Source organism: Bombyx mori, chromosome 15, assembly GCF_030269925.1.
Source record: "Bombyx mori chromosome 15, ASM3026992v2".
In the NCBI taxonomy this organism is placed as follows: Eukaryota; Metazoa; Arthropoda; class Insecta; order Lepidoptera; family Bombycidae; genus Bombyx; species Bombyx mori.
The window spans coordinates 15754243-15775131 of NC_085121.1; the positions used below are offsets into that span (position 1 = coordinate 15754243).

At 37.2% G+C, this 20889-nt stretch overlaps 1 protein-coding gene across 1 annotated transcript in view; it reads right to left on the reverse strand.

Moving 5' to 3' along the window:
• The window catches only part of LOC101745556 (glypican-4), a 121137-nt gene that overhangs the window by 28006 nt on the left and 72242 nt on the right, over positions 1–20889 (reverse strand). Inside the window, exon 3 of the mRNA XM_004923048.5 lies at positions 4022–4174. Coding sequence (XP_004923105.3) covers positions 4022–4174 — 153 coding nt within the window. The remainder of the gene's footprint in view (positions 1–4021; positions 4175–20889) is intronic.

Below are 20889 nucleotides of genomic sequence, written 5' to 3' on the forward strand. Positions count from 1 at the left end.
AAACTTGTGCATTACGATGTTCTATAACATTAATTATTTATATACACAGAAATGAAAAAAAAAAATATGAATTTTAATTTTACCGTAAAATGAACAACAATTTCAATTAAAATTTGTTTACAAAAAATGGTCGAAAATTGCTTGCCATTTTGGAGGTTTTCCTCTATCTCGCCATATGAAAAACGATGGAGGCTCAAACGATTTTAAAAGATCGAAGGACAGTCGCCCTCCCGAAAATACGGCCGAGCTTAATTACAAAATCAACTGTCGTCGACCGCTCACAATCAATATTTAAACTTTCATAAGCTTCCACTCTCACGGTCGCTTTGTTTACTCGGGTAAGTAGCTAAGTTATTTATAAAAAAAACTGTTGTAAGTAGGTTTTACTTATAGGTGATTCATTTATTTGATTGATAAAAGCAGATGTGCGACTTAGTGCGAGTTTTTTAACGTTCTCGATAGCGTAAACGTTAACTCAAATTTGTATGTAGTTGGAACGTTTGCCTACGTTTGCCGCTAGGGACGCTGTTGCTAAGGTGGGTGAACGAACTCACGACCCACCTGATGTTAAGTGGTTACTAGAGCCCATAGACATATACAACATAAATGTAGCCACTCGCCTTGAGATATGAGTTCTAAGGTCTCAGTTTTTACAGTACAACGACTGCTCCACCTTTCAAACCGAAATGCATTACTGCTTCACGGTAGAAATAGGCAGAGTGGTGTACATACTCGTGCGGACTCACCAGACGTCCTACCACTGGTATTATCTTAAGAGTATCTCAGTCTTTTGGAATTTCGTCATCGATTAGCGTAACATAAAAACGTATTATCTATAATTTTAGAATAAAAAAGTTTATCAATATGTAAAATGCCGGTTTGCTCCTATTAAAATGGTGGACTGAATCAAATTATGGAAGTCCCTTTTGGCTTTTTGGCTACGCAACGCTTAAAATAAAAGAAAAAAAACCTTGTATTTATTCGCGTTTGTGAAACTGGAATTGAACGGATTGACCGTACGAGGTGTGAGGGGATAGCTATCGATAAATAAAATATCCATAAAACCGAACACATTACTAACGATTTTTTTTTCCTACCTAAGCTGATAGCCTTGAGAGGCTATTTCAGCGTAACCTTATAGATGAGCTCACGGGGCTCAAACCTGACGACGTTGCTAACACGAACCCTAGCAAGAGCCGTGCTTCGCAGAATCTACCACGGGATTTGAAACGCGACCCACTGAGAAGATCCGGCGAGAAACTCAGTGGGCTGTGTCTGAGGGTTAAACTAACGAAAGATTGTTCGTTGTAAAGTTTTCTCAATGGCTCACAATATCGTGGAACTAACCGATTCGGTCTGAGTCACAGTTCACAGTGCTTCCGTCACCGCTAAATCGTTCATTTATAACTTTATGAAACAATGGATCATAATGATTAAAACAGTACGCACACTGGAGACTAAACATTTACATTTGTCAAGAAATGTTAACTAAAGCGTACATATTATGACGTATTTCTTCTCGACTTCATTTCTTGTTAGACCCGTAAGTGTATGGGAAGATAAACGAAATTAAATTTACTCCGTTTTATTGAAGTAGACGGCGTCTTAGTATTGCGTTTCCATCTTACTTCGGTTTACAGGTAAAGGAAAATATTTTTAATTGTATTTTTAGGTATATAAGTTTATGGTCGTAGATAGGCGTATGGAACTAAAACAAATAAGCGACACTAAAACGAAACAAATATAGAATTTAACCTGTGATAGAATGAGATAGAATACTACTCAAGCTTTCACTTCTATCGCGAGTGAATTACAAAGTACCTTACGTACAATTTATTACTTAAATTAAATAATCAAATGAGTGCATGATCCGAAGTCTCACGCATGGAAGTAAAAAAAGTGAACGTAAAACAGATAAATATTTCCATTACTCTTTTTTATTAATTTTTTCCTACCTATTCTGGTAATCTAGAGGGCCTTTTAATCTAATCAACCAGGCTAATACGTGAGCTCACGGGGCTTTAACCTGACGAATTTGCTAACACTAGCCCTAGCAAGAGCAGTGCTTCGCTGAATCCACTACCGAATCGGAATCGCGTCCACTGAGAATATCCGGCGAGAAATTCAGTGGATTGTGTTTGAGGGTTAATTTGTTCGCCGAACGCTTTGTCGTAAGCGACGGCTTCGACAAGAACGCTGATCGGTTCTTGAAGTACCTAAAAACCCCAATAGTGGATCTGGAGGATCTGAAATGACGTGTCATTAATCTAGTAATGACATTACGAAAGCTACAAGAAAGTCATCATCTTATTATACATATATAAATTATGTGTGACGTTGTTTGTCCGCGATGAACACCCAAACTACTGAACCGATTTTAATTTTCTTTTTTTTTAAATATGTGTTTTGTTCCAACTTAGGCCATAGGATGATTTTTATTTCGATTAATGGTCGCAATAGTTTTACAGAGAATTGTAATACTTTCTGACATTAATATCTCATAGATGGTGCTGTGTTAAAAATACCAACGTTACACATAAGCTACAATTTAATGGCATAAACACCACGTGTTGCTGAAGCTAAAGTATAAGTGAAATTTATTTCGTAGTAAATTTAATTTCTTCAGTGAATTTCAGTGAAATCCAATTGTTCTTACTTTGTTAATTTTTATTATTAACATAGCCGGCCACGTGTTATTTAGAAACAAAAACCTTAGCCACAGCAACGTGTGGCCGGGTCTGCTAGTATTCTATTTGTTTTTATTATTGTATTATCCCAATCGGAGTGACATACCTATTTAAAGCACACTGAGGCTGCACTGCACCACATTCAATTTAGAAAATTTAATTTCGTTAGCATCGTAACGTGTTATTCATCAAAAAATCAATTTGCATCTGGATTTTATCTGCATGCAACTGACGGATATTTAAACTAGTTTACGTTATGAAAACATTTAAAGGCGAGCGATGATGTTCGAGCTATCAATCATCGGCACATGATGGCTGTCTTGAATGACGCAGAGTTATATATTGTGCCGCAGAATATTCAAACGTTGACTCTCAATTGCAATCACAGTCCGTGGGTCACCATGAATACTGTTAAATGATACGTCGGCAATAATCTTCTTCTTCTTCTTCTATATATATAAAAATGAATTGCTGTTCGTTCGTTAGTCTCGCTAAAACTCGAGAACGGCTGGACCGATTTGGCTAATTTTGGTCTTGAATTATTTGTCGAAGTCCAGAGAAGGTTTAAAAGGAAGATAAATATGAATATTCTCGGAATTAAATAAAGTTTAGGTCTTTTATTTATCGATTGAGGCACTACGAAGTATGCCGGGTCAGCTAGTATATAATAAAAGCTCCTTCATACGCGTTTTCACTATTCGCCTATTAAATAAAATGCGACCCAATTCCTATATGCGGCTAAAGATTTCTTTATTCGTGTATCCGATCTGTCCATCGGTGCATACACAATTGATAAAAGGGATTCCAATATATTATTATAGTATCCATGTCCGAATCCGAATGTTCTTTGTTAGCGCCTCGTCAAAAGAACTAATAAAAAGTAAAACAGACCTTAGTTAGTTAAACAGACCTTAGTTTGCTTAAAGTATGTTTTTTCTTTTATCGTCTAGAAACGTGTCTCCTATAATCCCATATTCGTATTCGCGGCATTTTTTTTATTGCTTAGATGGGAGGTCCAGCTCACAGCCCACCTTGTGTTAAGTGGTTACTGGAGCCCATAGACATCTACAACGTAAATGCGCCACCCACCTTGAGATATAAGTTCTAAGGTCTCAGTATAGTTACAACGGATGCCCCATCCTTCAAACCGAAACGCATTACTGCTTTACGGCAGAAATAGGCGGGTTGGTGGTACCTACCCGTGCGAACTCACAAGGGGTCCTACCACCAGTTTACGAAACTTATACCCTACAGATAAAAAGCCTTTACTGTAATGACAATAAAAGACGCGCAATAAAACCTTAAAGATAGTTTTGACTGTACGCATCACTTACCATCGAACTTGTTGGCTCTGTTCAACAGCATGTCAGACAGCTTGCTGAGTTCACTGCGCAGCGCCGCCTCAAGCTGCGACCGGGCCTGTTGCGTTAGCCTCTGCCTTGAATTAGGCCCGCAACAGCCATGGTTCAAGCAGAGCTGATCTGCATCTGTGGAAGAAAGAAATATCACTAGATTAGTGCTTCGTCAGTTTTGGCAATTGACACGATTTTGGTGACATAAGCGGAGTGGCTTATGAGTTTGTGCCAAGAAATAAGGAGGATGATGGTGCCATATCATGTACACGTGACACTTTTTGGTGATTAAATCTTTTTTTTTTTTTTTTATTGCTTAGATGGATGGACGAGCTCACAGCCCACCTGATGTTAAGTGGTTACTGGAGCCCATAGACATCTACAACGTAAATGCGCCACCCACCTCGAGATATAAGTTCTAAGGTCTCAGTATAGTTACAACGGCTACCCCACCCTTCGAACCGAAACGCATTACTGTTTCACGGCGGAAATAGGCGGGGTGGTGGTACCTACCCGTGCGGACTCCCAAGAGGTCCTACCACCAGTGATTACGCAAATTATAATTTTGCGGGTTTTGATTTTTATTACACGATGTTATTCCTTCACCGTGGAAGTCAATCGTGAACATTTGTCGAGTACATATTTCATTACAAAAATTGGTGCCCGCCTGCGGGATTCGAACACCGGTGCATCGCTTCATACGAATGCACCGGACGTCTTATCCTTTAGGCCACGACGACTTCAAAATTCATCATAAATTAACTATAATATGTGGCCGTCAGCACCAAAGTGACCGAACCCACAAATTTTCATATTCGTGCTTAGATAATGCAATTTATTTAAAACATAATCAATTTTAATGTAAAACCGGCCTATCCCTAGTTTGACCCATAGACAACAGATGGCTTTGTAAAAACTTAATTTCGTGCGTATTGTTTTTGCCAACGAAACAGTGTAAAAGTAAGTTCAAACCTCATTATTTCCATACTGACTATGATAAGTTTAGGCTACTTTTGCGCTGACAGCCTCATATGTAATTTGAACACAAAAAAAAACACGAAAACACATGAGCAAGCAGATCGAACTAACAATTATTTAACTGATTAAGACATTAATAATAATAATAAAATTATTTATTGCCTTTCACATAAAATAAAATAAAATACAAATAAAAGAAAAGAAAAAAAAGAGAAAAAGGCATAAGGAGGTGGCTCAGCTAATGCTGTTCAAGATCGATAAATCGAACAGCGCTGATTTTCAGTCACCCCCGTTTCCCTTTGGTTCATTGCGGGAATGAAGGCAAGGTACGTGTGCACAGACTTAGAACATTAATAAAGGTATATTTTAAATATATTGTTTTTTTTTATTGCTTAGATGGGTGGACGAGCACACAGCCCACCTGGTGCTAAGTGGTTACTGGAGCCCATAGACATCCACAACGTAAATGCGCCACCCACCTTGAGATATAAGTTCTAAGGTCTCAAGTATAGTTACAACAGCTGCCCTACCCTTCAAACCGAAACGCATTACTGCTTCACGGCAGAAATAGGCAGGGTGCTGGTACCTACCCGCGCGGACTCACAAGAGGTCCTACCCACCAGTAATTACGCAAATTAAAATTTTGCGGGTTTCATTTTTATTACACGATGTTATTCCTTCACCGTGGAAGTCAATCGTGAACATTTGTTGAGTACGTATTTCATTAGAAAAACTGGTACCCGCCTGAGATTCGAACACCGGCGCATCGCTAAACACGAATGCGCCGGACGTCTTATCCGTTAGGCCACGACGACTTCATTGTATTTACATTGATCCTTTTTTCCCCTATCGCTGGTAGCGTAAGGAGTTATTCCAGTTTCTCGCGAGCAGGTAGGTGAGCTCATGGGCTCAACCTGAGAGAACTTGCTAACACTAGCCCTAGCAAGAGCAGTCAGAATCTACCACCGGATCGGAATCGCGACTCGCTGAGAAGATCCGGCGAGAAACTCAGTGGGTTGTGTCTACGGTTTAGGACGCTCGTCGATCGGTCCCTGATGCGTGTGTAAATTCGAGTAAATGAACATCTTCAAATCAATGAAAAAGTCGTTCAAATATTTTGTCACATACAAACAATCATACGCACATACCAAGCTAATAAAAGACGTGTTAAAAAGAAAAAAGTACATAAAATTGCCATATAATTTAATGTTTTATCAATAGGCACATAACGATTTCCTCATCTAAGGGTTGGTACGACCCCATCGGCGTCACAAATAAGTTTAAACATCCGCCTTGTTCGCCCTTTATTGCATTATTACACATGAAGAGGGCTTACTTGTCGATTCCGATTCTCTAGCTAGGTATTGTAACAATATATTATTGATTGATTGATACAAAATTTAAGCATTTGTCAAGCGCAACGAAGCGTCCCATAGATAGACTACTACAAATACAATGTTTGAACGGTAATAAAAAAAAAATGATTGGTTGTCTGTAAAATCGGTTTACGGACGATAGTTTTACCTGATAATGTCAGTAGCAGAACTATTCGAATTGTTAGCTGACGTCACGCGAGAAGAGAGACAAATGTGTTACAAGTCAACGCTTAGGCCGATCTTGCCTCTCTATCGCTTGTTCCGCGCTCTTGCTCGCACGCTCCGGTTCGGGCTCAGGCGGAACGTGACACTTTTTCGTGCGTGCAGCCGGTTTTTATCGATTTATTTATTTATTGCTATCACATCAAAAAAGCTTTTGCCAATGTCCAATCTATTCACAGTAGGTATAATCATATCGGGAATGGTATGGGCCGATGATACGTCTGATGGTCACTGGAAAAGTAGAAGGAAAACGTCCTAGAGGCCGGAGCCCCAAACGTTGGTCCGACCAGATCTCCGAGCAAACCAGCGGACCACTTAGCGCTGCACTACACCAGGCAACTGACCGGAGCCGATGGAGGCTGACAGTCGACAAGCTAAAACGGAGTCACGATTCTCAGCAATGAGGGAGCGATGGAGAAGAAGAAGAATGGGCCGATGAATTTTTGATTTAATATGTTTATTAGTTTGATGAATTAATATGTCTCTATGTTTTCTATTTCTGTCTAGATACGTTGCATTTTATTATGCATGTAGCTACAAGACAATCACCGATAGATGTTGTGAACGTTTATGGTCGTAATTCAATATCAGCGAGTGTTTAATTGTTTAGTTCATAATGTGAATGTTGTGCAAATGAATATTGCTGACGTACTTAATTAATCAAATTAATTGATATCGATGACTTTGTTTACAAACGAATGCACTAATAAAACTATTATTATATTTAATTAATAACAAAGTTCATGTAACTCAAAAATAATTATAGATATAGTTTTTAATAGTCTTCCACATTTCGTTATGTTGGTATTTTTAATTAACTATGCGCCAGATATTTCGATAAACTAATAAATCTCGTGTACTAATAAAAGTGACGTAAAAGACTCGTAATAGTGTGGTGAATATGCAAAGGAATCGACGTTCACCAATTATTACGACAGTCACCGCTGATAATGTCACTTGTGTCTTTAACACATAACGATTTTTTTTCTAATATATATGGAGGAGCCATCTGGTGTTAAGTGGTCACCTTCAGACACGAGTCCTAAGTCTCAGCTTTTACAGTAAAACGGGTGCTCAAACTTCAAACCGAAACGCGTTACTGCTTCACGGCAGAAATACGTAGGGAGGTGGTCATACTTACCCGTACGGACTTACAAAATCTTAAAGGCATTAGAATAACAACTACAAAAATTTATCGTTTTATTGCTTTTCAAATAAGAATGTGCATGGACCTGCGCCATATTGTGACGTCATAGCTGTCAAACCGAAAAAAATAGGTAAAGTCAGTTAAAAAAGATAGGAATTTTTAAATATTAATTTATAATCCAAATATTCGAATTTGCCGATTCCATTCATCCCACTGTTTGAGTAATCATCATCGTCGCCCATCCATAGATTATAGGGCCCGACAGTATAGCAGCCTTGATTTTTAAATAGGTTGATTTTTTTTTTATATTAATTAAATTCGTGTTTCATTTACCTCAAAAGTTACTCAACATATCAAGAAAACTATATAGGTGCGCATGACTCATTAAAACAAACATATTAATAATCTTAATAATTAGGCAAAAAAATCACTAAAAAAAAAGACTTTTTTTTGTTGCTATCCATACTTTTTTATCGAACTTTGACAGATCAAGGTCATTGACGTGCACTTTCATAGTTGAACACACACTGCTTTGTACGACAGAAACAAGCGACACGACAGCGCTGATCCCTGCAGACTTATTAACATAAATGCTATTACCGTAATAAGATATGTGCAGGAAGATTGAGAATAAAGAGTTGACTCATAAGAAGTCCGACTAGACATGACCTTTAATGTTGATAATCACGATAAAGCACATATTGATGCAATTGTTATTAAAGCTGCCAGAATGATGGTATTCCTAAAAAGAAATACTAAGGGATTTATGTCCTCAAACACTAAAATAATATTATATAACTCGCTAGTTCGCAGTCAACTTTAGTTCGCATCAGTAGTTTGGGATCCCCATTACGCTACTTACTCGCAGCGTATTGAAAGCGTACAGCGTGCATTCACTAGGCACTTGGCATTCCATTCTTCTAGCATATCTTACCGTACCACATATGATCTACGTCTTAAACATTTTAAAATGATATCGCTCGGCAACTGTCGTAGAATAATTAATATCATGTTCCTAAAAAAACTAATTTCCGGAAGCATAGATTGTAGCCACTTCAGAAAATCAACTTTAGCGTTCCATACCACTGCCCACGGCATCCTATCACTAAAATTTTCCATATTCCTGCAAGTAGAACAAACCTCCTTAGATATTCCCCTTTATCAAAGATTTGTAGTGAATATAACCAAATATGTGCATTAATTGACGGCATCGACATTTTTAACGACACGTGTCCCGGTCTCAAAAACAAACTAGTATCCAAGTTCCTTTGTTTATAATTGATGAGAGAATTTTAAGTAGTTAACTCTTGTTTTCATGCTATTTTCAAATTTTTTTTGGTCGTTCTGTTAACATTTCAATTTAGCCTATTTTTCAGCTGTTTGTAAAATTGCTAAAACATGTCATACTGTGTTATAAGAGATTGCTGTACATGCCTGTAAATGGCTTACATACCAGTACTTAATTTTTAATACATTATAATTTTAAGCTTGAATGTTTTGTGTGTATTGCTGTTGGTGTGTCTAAATAAATAAATAAACCAAAAGTCTACGGCAGAGGTTTAATCTAGAAACTCTCATATTCAGCACTAGAAAAGAAGATTACTCATATCCATGGGTTCTAGTTCCACGGGGCGCATCTGAACATCTCAATCAATCCTCAGCATGCGCATTTAACAAAATAAATAATAGTTTAAAAAAAGCTTTTCAGGGCATTATCAAAATAACCCTTCTACTCATATCTGTTCATAAAATATTTCACTATTAATACCACGGAATAGATAAATAAGGTTGGAATGGTAATGTATGCGGGGCAAGCGTGCCACAGTTATGATTGTACAAACATAACTCGACCGATTCTTTCATTCACCGCGTTTAGTGCGCTTCGGACTACTTTGGCGAACAGATCTCCGCTTTATAGTGCCGTGTTGTGCAATTATAACTTGTAAAACAAAAAATCAGACCTCAAGTATAGAGCGAGGAGGTATATCTTTCGATCGGTAAGTCGAAATTACCATTTAATTACAATATTATTTGTCTAAAACATAAAAATATACTGAGCATTATGAAATTCCAAACATTAACAATATTATTGCAGCAAGTTATAAATAGGATACATTGCGCGATGTGTACTCGCCCAATGAACGCAATGACCAAGTCAGCTTCCAATGTACTACATGCATTGCGTTCTCTACACTTCAATCTTTGAAATTTCGGCCTTTGCCCTGATTGGCCGTGGTGCAGTTTGTCGATAGTGAGGTGACCATGTGGTGAAATAAAATCATCGACAGAATTCTCGACTATATTTACATTTGATATGGATAATTTTTGCATTATTTTATATTTAATTAATGATACCTAGTATATTCTTAGTGAGACGTATTTTGAGTAAAATAAATATGTATTATTATTATTGAATTATTATCATTGAATTAATGTGAAGGTATAATATAAAGGGACATGTAGACCTCTCATTTACGGGCATTTACTATATTGTCTAAGACGTATTAAAATCTAAGTAAAATGCTATTTGACTTATGCAGTAAATTAAAAATTTTAGGTTTCCTAAAGAACCTAACGCCAGGGAACAATGGATTGACGTGACAGGTAGAGAAACTGGAGACAAAGACGAGTACTATTTGCTCTAAACATTTTACTGAAAATTATTTTACCATAAAAAATCAGAATACACTTAGTTTTGAAAAATTCATTCGCAATTAATAGCAAGCGCCAACTGCTTAACAAATACGTTTTATTCCAGGGACAGTGACTATTTGTAATTAATAAAAGTAAAATAGTTTTCTTTTTCAATATTTATTTCATGTTTCATTTTCTCCATTCATTCATCAGATAATTTATCGATAAAGAATATCGATTTTATCAAGCACTAGCGTGTATGAACATTTTTATTGCCTTTTTGCGTGTGTGAGTGTGTATGCCTACGGGTGTTTTGTGCTAGTTTGCGAACGAATATCTGTCCTGAGATTTATGTGTGGGTGTTTTTGTTGTGTGCGAAATGCTTGTAATCACAGTATGTGTATGTGTAGAAATTAAAATAGTGGGGATGAAGCGGCGACACTGGTTCTAATACAAAATTAGAGCAAAGGCCTTTCCAACCTTATTTATCTATTCCGTGATTAATACCATGCACCCCACGCTTTTTTTTACAATAAAATCATTTTTTCTTACACTATTTTTAATTAAAATTTATTAAAATTTATTTAATATTCTTTAGTTGGATTTTCTATAAAAGCGTATTTTGTTAGTTTTTTTAAACTATTATGTATTTTTCATTTTTTAGTTGAATTTAAATTTTTCATTATTATTTTTTAATTTTTTTTTTAAATATTCAGTTGTCATCGGTCCAAAGTATACCAAATTTCGAGTTAATCCGACGTTTTGAAGGGGGTCAAAATCATGTTCAAAGATTCCGTTACAAACATACATACGTCTGAAGCTAATAAAAGCGTATTAAAAAAAAGATTAATTATATCCATGTATTCTAGTTTTACGGGGCGCATCTGCACATCTCAATCAATCCTCAGCATGCGCATTTAACAAAAATCAAAGTAATCTCTCGTTTGAATCGTGATTAAAACAACGTTTGCGGGATAAACAAGACTTATCTATTTTTGAATTGCATATAAATATAACGTAACGAATGACGGACGAATATGATCCTTAGCATGTGGTCATAGGGTAGTTATTTATGATTATTAAAACCTGACAGGTTATGTTGTGGTGCAAGTGAAAAGAAATTCACATCATTGACGAACAAGTTTCGGGTAATCTCGTACATAAAAAGTAACAAATAATGTTAGTGTGTGTATCACTTACGTTGGAATACCAATTTGTGCGATGCACCGGTGTTCGAATCCCGCAGGCGGGTACCAATTTTTCTAATGAAATACGTACTTAACAATTGTTCACGATTGACTTCCACGGTGAAGGAATAACATCGTGTAATAAAAATCAAACCCGCAAAATTATAATTAGCGTAATTACTGGTGGTAGGACGTCTTGTGAGTCCGCGCGAGTAGGTACCACCGCCCTGCCTATTTCAGCCGTGAAGCAGTAATGCGTTTCGGTTTGAAGGGTGGGGCAGCCGTTCTAACTATACTGAGACCTTAGAACTTATATCTCAAGGTGCGTGGCGCATTTATGTTGTAGATGTCTATGGGTTCCAGTAACCACTTACCACCAGGTGGGCTGTGAGCTCGTCCAATCATCTAAGCAATAAAAAAAAAACTATCGGAAAAGGATAGTTTGAGAAATTTTGAGCCGTTAGATTGTAGGTACATATTTCCTAAGTCTTTCAACTATATTCCATCGATTTAATTATTATAGTAGTGGTACCACTACAATCAATTTATCTAGTTTGTATTTAGTTGTAATGTCTGATTCATGTAGCTTTTGTATATTGCATTTATCATAAGTATTTGTTTAAAATGTGATATTTACGTACTTATTTATTTTTATCTATTAAATAGTAACATTATCATTGTATTACATACATGGTGCCAATATATTACAAATATATATATTTTACAATCAATAAGTATGACGCGATATAATTTATATCTTTAGATGTTTCTTGTCCACCTAATGATCGGTCAGATATAGACGAGTTCTTTCTTAGCACTAAGATCGCTTAATCTACTTTTTGTATAATACCATGTTTTTCATTTGTTTTAATTTTATACTCTCTCTTTTTCTCTACCCCAAGATCTTTGGTTTCTATGGTAATAATCCCTATCTTAATCCAAATTAGTAGATTACAGTACTGACGTAATGGGTGGAAATAGGGAAAAGGTACTTTTCACTTCACATCACATTAATAAAAGACATTACAAACAGTCCCAAAGTCCATTACTGCAACCCCTTAATTCTGGTTGAACCATAAAATTTACTGTCAAACTAGCTGGCCCAGTAAACGTTGTTTTGCCATATAAATTATTTCTAGGAAAGATAAATAACCTAGATACCGACTACAGCGCCATCTGCCGGGCTGATTTGTGAATTTAAGCCATCCAGGGTGCCACGCAAACGCATACAAAAAAAATAATTCAAATCGGTTCAGCCGTTTAGGAGGAGTTCTTTTTTTTCCTACCTTTGCTGATAGCCTTGAGAGGCTATTTCAGCTTCGCCCTAACGTGTAGGTGAGCTCACGGGGCTCAAACCGGAGTGGTGCTAACACTGTCCCTGGCAAGAGCAGTGCTTCGCAGAATCTACCACCAGATCGGAAACGCGACTCACTGAGAAAATCCGGCGAGAAACGTCTGTGGGTTAATTCGCTCGTCGAGCCCCTCGCAAGAGACGGGTTCGAAGAGGACGGTGACCGGGAGGATTTCAGTGACAAACACACGAACAGAAGAAATATATATATATATAAAGATAAATAAACAATCTCGCGTCTCATCTAAGTTCGCATCTTATAACTTGCACCGATGTCATAGGACGAACACCCTCCAAACTAGGGGAGACGTGTCTATCGTCTGTGATTCACTGCAGCCTTGATATTCATGTTTGTCGTGACGCTTCCAAAGGGAAGTGGATGTGACGAATCTGGGGTGTGATGCGACTCGTACGTGCGTGCATTCGTCTGGGTTTCTTATAACTTTTTTTTTTGTGAGTTGATCGTTGATAATTTTTTACTTCGCATGTATCCTCTTGATGATACGAAACAACAAATACAGACAGCGTGGGCGCATACTAACCTTGAGAAATGAAGCCGAACTACGAAATGATGGCTTGTTCTGAGCTCAAAGTTTTAGGTGTGTATTTGAGAATTCCTAACTGCATTTGTTTGTACGGTTTTTTTAAATATTTTTTATTGTTGTTATATTATTTCCGAAGTTTCAAATACTTTACAGTTTTCGTGGTCGCGTACGAATGACCACCGATCAGATAATAAAAACGCGAAATTAAACCTTAAAAGTGGTTTTATCTTTGACTCGCGAAAACCGAAGAGAACACTGCTTTATTATTAAACTAGCGATCCGCCCTCGCTTCGCTTCGGAAACTGTAATTTATTATTGATTTCTCCACTATTTAATGGATGTTATTATACACATAAACCTTCCTCTTCAATCACGCTATCTATTAAAAAAAACCGCATCAAAATCCGCTGCGTAGTTTTAAAGATTTAAGCATACATAGGGACAGATATAGGGACAGAGAAAGCGACTTTGTTTTATACTATGTAGTGATAATATATTTATACATATGTATCTCTCCTTTAATTACTTCCCGGAATTCCTAGTGGCATGGTGGATGACTATTGTCTGCGCAAATTAGTACATCATCAATGTGGGAATATCAAAAAATCTATATATTTGAAATTACTAAAAAAACTGGCGTATGGCTTGTACTGGTCAATTTTTTTATTTAAAATTCATTTCTCGAAGCTGTCATGTTTGTGCGTGGTCCTTTTCTATCATAAATGCACACCAGCTAATTCAAACAATCGTGACACTTGCCGCGTTCAATATTATTAAGAGTTAAGGGCTTCAAAAACCACAGTGATATTCATCTTACAAATTTCACGTTTTTCTCCCCTCGCGAGTTGCGCTCACCAAATTTATGAATGCGTATAGATTATATCGATGCAATGCCCTCCTTTAATCTCGACGTGATGAAATTCAAATAAACATACCGTCCCCAGCGCGGAGATTGTTCAAACACATCCCTGACGCGTACCTGCTACAGCTTAGAAAACTTACCGCACGATTATATCTTAGACGCCTATCTGTTGTTGCCCTGACGTGTTACCATAAAGTAATAATAACAATAGCAAACATTTTGTTTTTGTTTATATCGTCATTTTTTTAATGCCGTAGATTTGCAGCCGACCGTAAAATCGACCGGGCCTTTAGCCGTGGTCCATGGAAATCACTATTTAAATAGAATCGATCATCTGTAATTATGAGATCGAAGTTCTAATTAGTTCTCATACTTTTGCACTACTTATTTTCAACGATGTTCTGTCTGTCTGTACATTAGCTCTATGGAAAAAAATCCCTTTGCCTCAAGAAACAAAAACAGTCACATATTGACGGGTGAAAGGCTATTTGGTTTATGCGACATTTTTGCAACATTACAGCGGAACCATTTAAAGTTTAAAATTTGGAAAAAATATCATCATAACAAAAAAACTTCTACAGTCAGCTATTTGAATTGAGTATACTTAATTGAATTTCAATTAAAAACATCAAAATGTTGATGCTGATACCAAATAAAACGCACCTTTAATTACAAAGATAAATGTCGCGTATTTTTATTTTTTATTGCTTAGATGGTTGGACGAGCTCACAGCCCACCTGGTGTTAAGTGGTTACTGGAGCCCATAGACATCTACTACATAACTGCGTCACCCACCTTGAGATAAAGTTCTAAGAACTCAGTATAGTTACAACATAACGGCTGTCCTACCCTTCTGACCAAAACGCATTACTGCTTCACGGCAGAAATAGGCAGGGTGGTGGTACCTACCCGCGCGGGCTCACTAGAAATCCTACCATCAGTTCTATTGGGCGAAATGTGGCTTAAACCAGTCTTTTAACCCTCGATTTGCAAAACACAATCACGCCACATACATTTACGTTTTAAAATAATTAAAAATATAATACTCTACGGGTTCCACTCAACGCGACCATAAGAACCACATACATAATTTTATTCTTTTAGGTACCCTAAAATAAAGATATATCTAAGTATTATTCAGACAACAATACCCTAAAGAAAAGTCTACGACAGAACATTCACCTCGGTCAACGAACTAGAGTACAATGTCGGACCTAAATTTAATTTAACCCGAGTGGGGTTGCGGATTTGTTTGGGCCCCACTCGCACCCACCCATTGTGTACTAGTCCTATTAATTGTATCCGCACACGCTTATGTATTCAGCTAATTTCTTAGACCATGATTTATACAGTAAATACTATTATGAATGTAACTGGTTACCTAGTAACTTTATTTAAGTATTGGACTGCACTATTGGACAGCAGTGCTACTCCATTTTCCGCAGAAACTTTGTCATTACTTATTAAAGGTCGACACAAATTGTAATGTTAACTAATTTTTCTTTCTAAAATTCTGAGAGCTATTAAACTATTTAAATTATCATTTATTTTGAGAGAAGTTAAAAAAGTCGAATACGCTCACTAAGATCGTGTTGGCATGTTTCAGTAGCAAACTCAATCTTTCGTCGGTTTTCTTCTAGAGAACTATCAATTTTCTATTTCTATTTTATTTTCGATATCTTGAAGAGATTAGGATCGATCGATCGAATGATGAACGAATCGATCGGAATGGAGTATAACGACTGCGATATGTTTGCACTGTGGTAGCCGAGTATCTTTAACTTTCAATGGTTTTCGTAGACTCGGTGTTCGTATTATTTTAAACGGAAAGGTCAAAGACGCATGAATCACTAAAAGAACCGGAGCCGGCGCGTCTGAAACATCTCCAATTATTATATCAGAACTATTCTTATCACTCACGTAAGTTTTTCAATAAACTTTAAAAAAATCAACGAGTATGTATGAAATGTAAAATTTCATATGCAATATTGCATTATACATTGACATTGCCTATTCCACTTTTAAACCAGTTATACCGCCCCTAAAAAGTGAAAAAACTGACTATTTCTCGGCAGAAATAGACAAGACGTTGGTATCTATTCGGGAAGGCTCCCAATACCCTACCCTATCCATTGCCTATTTCACTTTTAAACCGGTTATACCGCCCCTAAAAAGTGGAAAAACGGACTATTTCTCGGCAGAAATATACAAGACGTTGGTATCTATTCGGGAAGGCTCCCAATACCCTACCCTATCGCCTATAACTAATCAGTGGGTTTTGATACACACTGTTAGACGCAGTGACTTCGAATACCTGACTTGCAGGAATTGAACAATAGCGTTGGCGCATTACTCCATACAAGGATACAGGATGTCTTATTTAATAAACTAATGTGACTTCAACGATATATATACATTGAAAATGACGTGGTTTTATTGAATTTAAAACGTTTAAAGATTTTATTAGGCTTTCGCGGCTAGTTACTTTAAATAATACTGTGGTGGTAGACACAGATAATACATAAAATTTGTGTGAAAAGTCACCGATTTTATTTGTTCAAATGTTTTCGTTTTATCAATACATTTACAAATGAACTTGACACATTGTTTCATTTACTGCGAGGCACATGTCTGTATGCATACGATATATAATAAATTACCATTAACAAACAAGACTGATCCTTAAAATAATTATATTAAGGTCAAAACAGTTAAGGAAATGTTATTCTATTAAATTAAGTTGGTTTTATCCCGAGAAATTACGTATGCTTATTGCCAGACAGAACCATCAAATACAATTAACTGTCCTAACAATAGACGTGCACTGAATTTTAAAAAGGGCGCTCCACACTCCTCTCGCGAACGACGATAAGGCGTGATATTCGCGGATAGCTTTCGCGCACCGAATAGTTACGCAAACTGTGTACTTTTACGCTTAGTGCGAGTTTTTTAACTTCTCTATCGCGTAAATGTTAACTCCTATTTGTGTGGAGTTGAACAGTGTCCCTTCGTTTGCCGCTAGAGGCGCCGTTCCAACTCGAGAAGTTAACAAACTCGCATTAAGCATACTGGCTTCCCACAGCCCACTGAGTTTCTCGCCGGATCTTCTCAGTGGGTCGCGTTTCCGGTGGTAGATTCTGCGAAGCACGGCTCTTGCTAGGGTTCGTGTTAGCAACGTCATCAGGTTTGAGCCCCGTGTGCTCACCTACTAGTTAAGGCGACGCTGATATAGCCTCTCAAGTCTGTCAGCTTAGGTAGGAAAAAAAAGGCTTCCCATTCGCAACATTTTCACGTTCACTCGCGGCTCAATTGACGAGTATCAAAATCGGAGAACATCGTCAGGGCCCTGAAACTGCGATACTTTAAGACAAATATTTTTTTTTGTATGGAAACTAGCGACATCTTGTAGCGGATGCCCCTAAACTTATATGTAGTTAAAGTTAAACACAGAAAATAACAAATTAATAAATCATACAAGTCTTTATTTGTTATAGACAAATTGATGAAATTTTATCAATTAGTGGTTTCTGAAAATTTACAAAATCCTTCATTAAAAAGTAAAATATAGGATAGGTAATTTGTTACCGCCATTAACAGGAGCAATGAGAAACTAATCGAAACGAAGCCATCTAGTGGCCGACGTCCGTAAACATTTTTGTTGAGTGCTTGAGTTGCTTAACTATAATTAATTTATGTGTATTATCTATGAGCATCGTCTCGAGGTCGCGAGCCCTTTGCTTCTCGCGTGAATGTGGAGGCGCCGTAACAAATAACACAACTTTTCACAACCATAAATCATAATTAAGAACGCTATGTGCCGAAGTTACGTAACATATTTAGGTCGAACGAGCACTTAACTTATGAAAAATGGATTTAAATTGTTCCACTTTAAAAGTTTATTACAACCTAAATTAATCAATTTTCCATTTTAAAATTCTATACGGGTTTTAAGGGGTTCGAATTGTTTGAACAAGAACGAATCTCAGGCGGGTACCAAATTTTCTAATGAAATACGTACTCAACAAATGTTCACGATTGATTTCCACGGTGAAGGAATAACACCGTGTAATAAAAATGAAACCCGCAAAATTATAATTTGCGTAATTACTGGTGGTAGGACCTCTTGAGGGTCCGCGCGGGTGAGTACCACTACCCTGCCTATTTCAGCCGTGAAGCAGTAATGCGTTTCGGTTTGAAGGGTGGGGCAGCCGTTGTAACTATACTTGAGACCTTAGAACTTATATCTCAAGGTGGGTGGCGCATTTACGTTGGATGTCTATGGGCTCCAGTAACCACTTAACACCAGGTGGGCTGTGAGCTCGTCCACCCATCTAAGCAATAAAAAAAAGATAATAATCTTTTTGCTAAATTGTAGAACTGATATTTGTTTTTCAATGTAACATATTGGATGTGGTTAATAGCAAAAAACACATGATGTTACACGCTGTGTCATTAGAAGAGTCAATGATAAACTAATCGTAAAAGTTGACCTCAAATGAGTCGTGTGCGCGTACAGTGTGCGCGGCCATTTTGGAAAATAATATGATCGATCCGATATCTAATTATGTTTGTTTTATTGCATATACGAGAGAACGACCTCTTGGCCCACCTAATGTTACGTGGTTATTGGAATTCATAGACGTCGCAACGTGAATTTCGTCACCTACCTTCAGACATGAAGTCGAAATCTTAATTGTATATCATCTGCTCCGCCCTTAAGGCCAAAACTACTGTTTCCGGGACTGGCAGCTCGTGCGGGTTCACAAGAAGTTCTTTTTTTTAAGGGATTTTATGACCTGGTAACTGAGACCTTAAAGTCATGTCTTATTTTAATTTATATTCATATTTTTATGAAAAATGATATTATGGAGTGAAATTATATGAAGATGATTAATTTGAGACATTAATCAATTGAGATGAAATTAAATGAAATGAAATGGGATGAAATATAATCTAAGTAAAATGGTGGTCATTTACTAGGATTTTTTCAGTGTTCTTTTTGGAGGATCCTGAGAAGTTACGTTCAGCGGCTTTGTTTCATTTTCCCACATTTGTGCACTTTCACAGATATTAAACAGTTAATAAACCACCATTATTACACATTTAAGCCCGAAGAAACACTAAATAGACAAAATAAAACAAATCACACAACTTCACTCCTCGCGTTCCCGCCAAAAAGTCCACAAGAAGTTCTACCACCAGTAATTACACAGATTATATTTTTTGCAGTTTTAATTTTAATTAAATAACGTCATTCCTTCCCCGTGGAAGTTTGTGAACGTATCTGAAGACAAAATGATACGTGCCCGCAGGATTTGAAGGCACCAGGTATCATAACCTATAAGGCTTTATTTACAACTATTTTCCTAAAGGTTAGTGATTAAATAAAACTACTCATTACTTTGTGTAGTTAATGTACTGTTAAGAATAATTTAACGGTAGATTAACTTGTTCTGTAAACGTTCTGGTTCATTAAGAACGAGACAGTGGTATGTATTTTGTTTGTGAAATCGAATTTTTAACTGTGAAACTAAATATTTTTATTTTATATCTCGAGTTGGAACAGCGCCCTTTTTTTTTTTTTTTTTAACGCTTGATGGAACAGCGCCCCTAGCGGCAAACGAAGGGACGCTGTTCAACTTTTATTTATTTATTATTTTTTAGATGGGTGGACGAGCTCACAGCCCACCTGATGTTAAGTGGTTACTGGAGTCCATAGACATCTACAACGTAAATGCGCCACCCACCTCGAGATATAAGTTCTAAGGTCTCAGTGTAGTTACAACGGCTACCCCACCCTTCGAACCGAAAGGCATTACTGCTTCACGGTAGAAATAGGCGGGGCGGTGGTACCTACCCGTGCGGACTCACAAGAGGTCCTACCACCAGTGATTACGCAAATTATAATTTTGCGGGTTTGATTTTTATTGCACGATGTTATTCCTTCACCGTGGAAGTCAATCGTGGACATTTGTTAAGTACGTATTTCATTACAAAAATTGGTACCCGCCTGCGGGATTCGAACACCGGTGCATCGCTTCATACGAATGCACCGGACGTCTTATCCTTTAGGCCACGACGACTTACTATTTTAACTGTGAAACTAAATATTTTTGGAGAATTTAATTTTAAAGAGAGAATTTAATTTTAATTTTGGAGAATTTAATGTTTGCTTATAAGAAGTAATTTAATTGATTCCCTGTTACTGTACTTTTAATGGCGGTTACGATTGAAACAAGCGTCAGTGGGTGTTGAGTGTTGACTGAAACTTACTCGTCTAATGTTGCGAAATACGTTCTGTGCTGTGGAGGAGGACACTGGGAGCGTACGATCCGTATATGGCAACACTTTGACGCGAGCGTAGGCAAATTTTGAGTTTTTTTTTCCCTACCCAAGCTGATGGTCTAGAGAGACCATATCAGCGTAACTTTAACTAGTAGGTGAGCTCACGGGGCTCAAACCTGGCGATGTTGCTAACACGAACCCCCACCGGAACGGAAAGAAATCTAAACTATGATCTTTAAAAATTGAAAACTGTCATACGTTTC